This window comes from Austrofundulus limnaeus, unplaced genomic scaffold (assembly GCF_001266775.1).
Source record: "Austrofundulus limnaeus strain Quisiro unplaced genomic scaffold, Austrofundulus_limnaeus-1.0 Scaffold318, whole genome shotgun sequence".
NCBI lineage: Eukaryota > Metazoa > Chordata > Actinopteri > Cyprinodontiformes > Rivulidae > Austrofundulus > Austrofundulus limnaeus.
This window is the reverse complement of record NW_013952720.1, coordinates 13,783-15,843: the sequence shown is the minus strand read 5'-3', so window position 1 is coordinate 15,843 and position 2,061 is coordinate 13,783. Positions and strand designations below refer to the sequence as shown.

The 2,061-nt window shown below is 41.0% G+C and overlaps 1 protein-coding gene across 1 annotated transcript in view; it reads right to left on the bottom strand.

Annotated features, from left to right (window-relative positions):
- Positions 1-565: 565 nt before the first annotated feature.
- LOC106527248 (REST corepressor 1) overlaps positions 566-2,061 on the bottom strand; it is a 1,728-nt gene continuing 232 nt past the window's right edge. Inside the window, exons 3-4 of the mRNA XM_014022077.1 lie at positions 1,054-1,336; positions 566-840 (exon numbers count right to left, since the gene is read on the bottom strand). Coding sequence (XP_013877531.1) covers positions 796-840; positions 1,054-1,336 — 328 coding nt within the window. The 3' untranslated portion in view covers positions 566-795. The remainder of the gene's footprint in view (positions 841-1,053; positions 1,337-2,061) is intronic.

The window sequence follows — 2,061 nt, the reverse complement described above, 5'->3', positions numbered from 1 at the left end:
GATCATAACCTTGCATCAGAATATAAACTTAAGTTTTTGATGTTTTATGTTGTGTCTGAAGTTGTCTCTATAGATTTATTTACACTCTGGATACAGTAATTAAAATTTTAAAGGTTATTGAGACATGCACTGAAGGACACTCAGAGGACACAGACAAAGCAAAATAAAGACAGATCCTGTCCACACAGAGACATGTCCTGTGTTCTGATGAAAACTGATTTTTACTGATCGGTTCAAAAATCTGTAAAAATCAACAGGAAGTAAAACAAACCACGGTTTCCCTTAATACACTTTATTTCACTGTAATTGTGTGAAAAATATTTATAAATATTAAGAAAATTCTGTTTACATCCATCACCTGGTCATGAAAAGAAACCGTACTGGAGGAAAGAAAAAACAAGAAGTAAATGAAAAATATTCTAAAAGAAACATCTGATCCTGGAAACCTATGACAGTAAACTTTAAAACAAAACTCATTTGTTTTCTTGTGTTTTATTGCATTTCTTCTAAAAAATATTGTAAAACCTTTAAAAACCCCAATAAGGAGCGGACCCCTCTCGACCCCGAACCCTACATTTCTACACCTCAGTTCTCTGAGAAATGTAAACAAAGACTTAAACAATTCAAAAAACAGAATTAAAAAAAGACAAATGTGGCAAAAAATGAATGTTTCTACACTTCGAAGGGTCGTAATCTGATTGGTTCAGAGAGCAGCGATGACAGGTGACCCCTCCCACCTGACCAGTAGAGTGAAAAATAAAGTTTAATGAAACACCTCTCAGCGTTAGGCTGGTCTCAGTCGGCCAGAGTTTTGTCAGAATGCACCGGAAGATTTGAGTCCTGCAAAAATAAAACATAAAAAAAATATTATCATCATCATCATTATTATTTTTATTATTATTAAAACAATCTAGAACCACCTCCAGGTGTTCACACCTGCACCTGAGCAGCAGGTGGCGCTGACAGAAAACCTCAGTGATGACACCAAAGTTCACTCAGGTCAAATAAAAGCATTTAAATAAATAAATCAAAGAATTATTCTGTAAAACTTACCTTCTGCTCAGGAGCTCCTTCATCCTCAGCTGAACACACTTCCATGTTTTTCTCTGCCTCCTCCTCCTTCTCTCCTCCATCACTTCCTCCCCCTGCTCCTCCGTCCATCTCCTGCTCCGCCTCCCACTCCTGAAGAACCTCGTCCAGGTTGAACCTCCGCCTGTAGTTCACCAGGAAGTTCTTCACCTGGACCACCGACTTGTTCCCGATCACGTCTGAGATGGCCTGGAAGTCCCGCCCGTACTTCCTGATGCCTGAAAAAGAGCAGAGAAGAAGAGCAGAGCTCAGGTTGGATTAAAAATGTAACCGAAAGGAGATTTTAGCTTGTTGCACCTCTACCAGCTGCAACGCTACAGTTTACAAACTAATACAGTTTGTTTTCCTGTGAAAATCCAGTGATGCTACAGAGCTGAAAGACTGCACAAATAACTGAAGAAGCTGAAATCAGCAGAGCAGGATAAATGTTCAAAACTGCTGAAGACTTAAGAAAAAAAGGAGAAAAACTAGTGTAATCAAACTCTAGCTAAAATTAGCAAAACCGTTGCTAAATAAAGCCAAAATGTAGCTAACATTTGCAAAATGACAGTATGAATTAACAAAACTGCAGCTGAAATTAGAAAAGTAGCTGCTGAAAATAGCTAAACAGTGGCTAAAACGAAATGTAACGCTGAGTAACCTAACCAGGCGTGTCATGTGATGCGGCGTGCCAGGTAATGAGGCTTCTCACATGATGAGGCGTCACCTGACGAGGCGTGTCACCTGATGAGGCGTGTCACCTAACGAGGCGTGTCACCTAACGAGGCGTGTCACCTAACGAGGCGTGTCACCTAACGAGGCGTGTCACCTAACGAGGCGTGTCACCTAACGCGGCGTGTCACCTAACGAGGCGTGTCCCCTAACGAGGCGTGTAACCTAACGAGGCGTGTCATGTAACGAGTCATGTAACGAGGCATGTCACGTAACGAGACGTGTCACGTAACGAGGCGTGTCATGTAACGAGTCATGTAA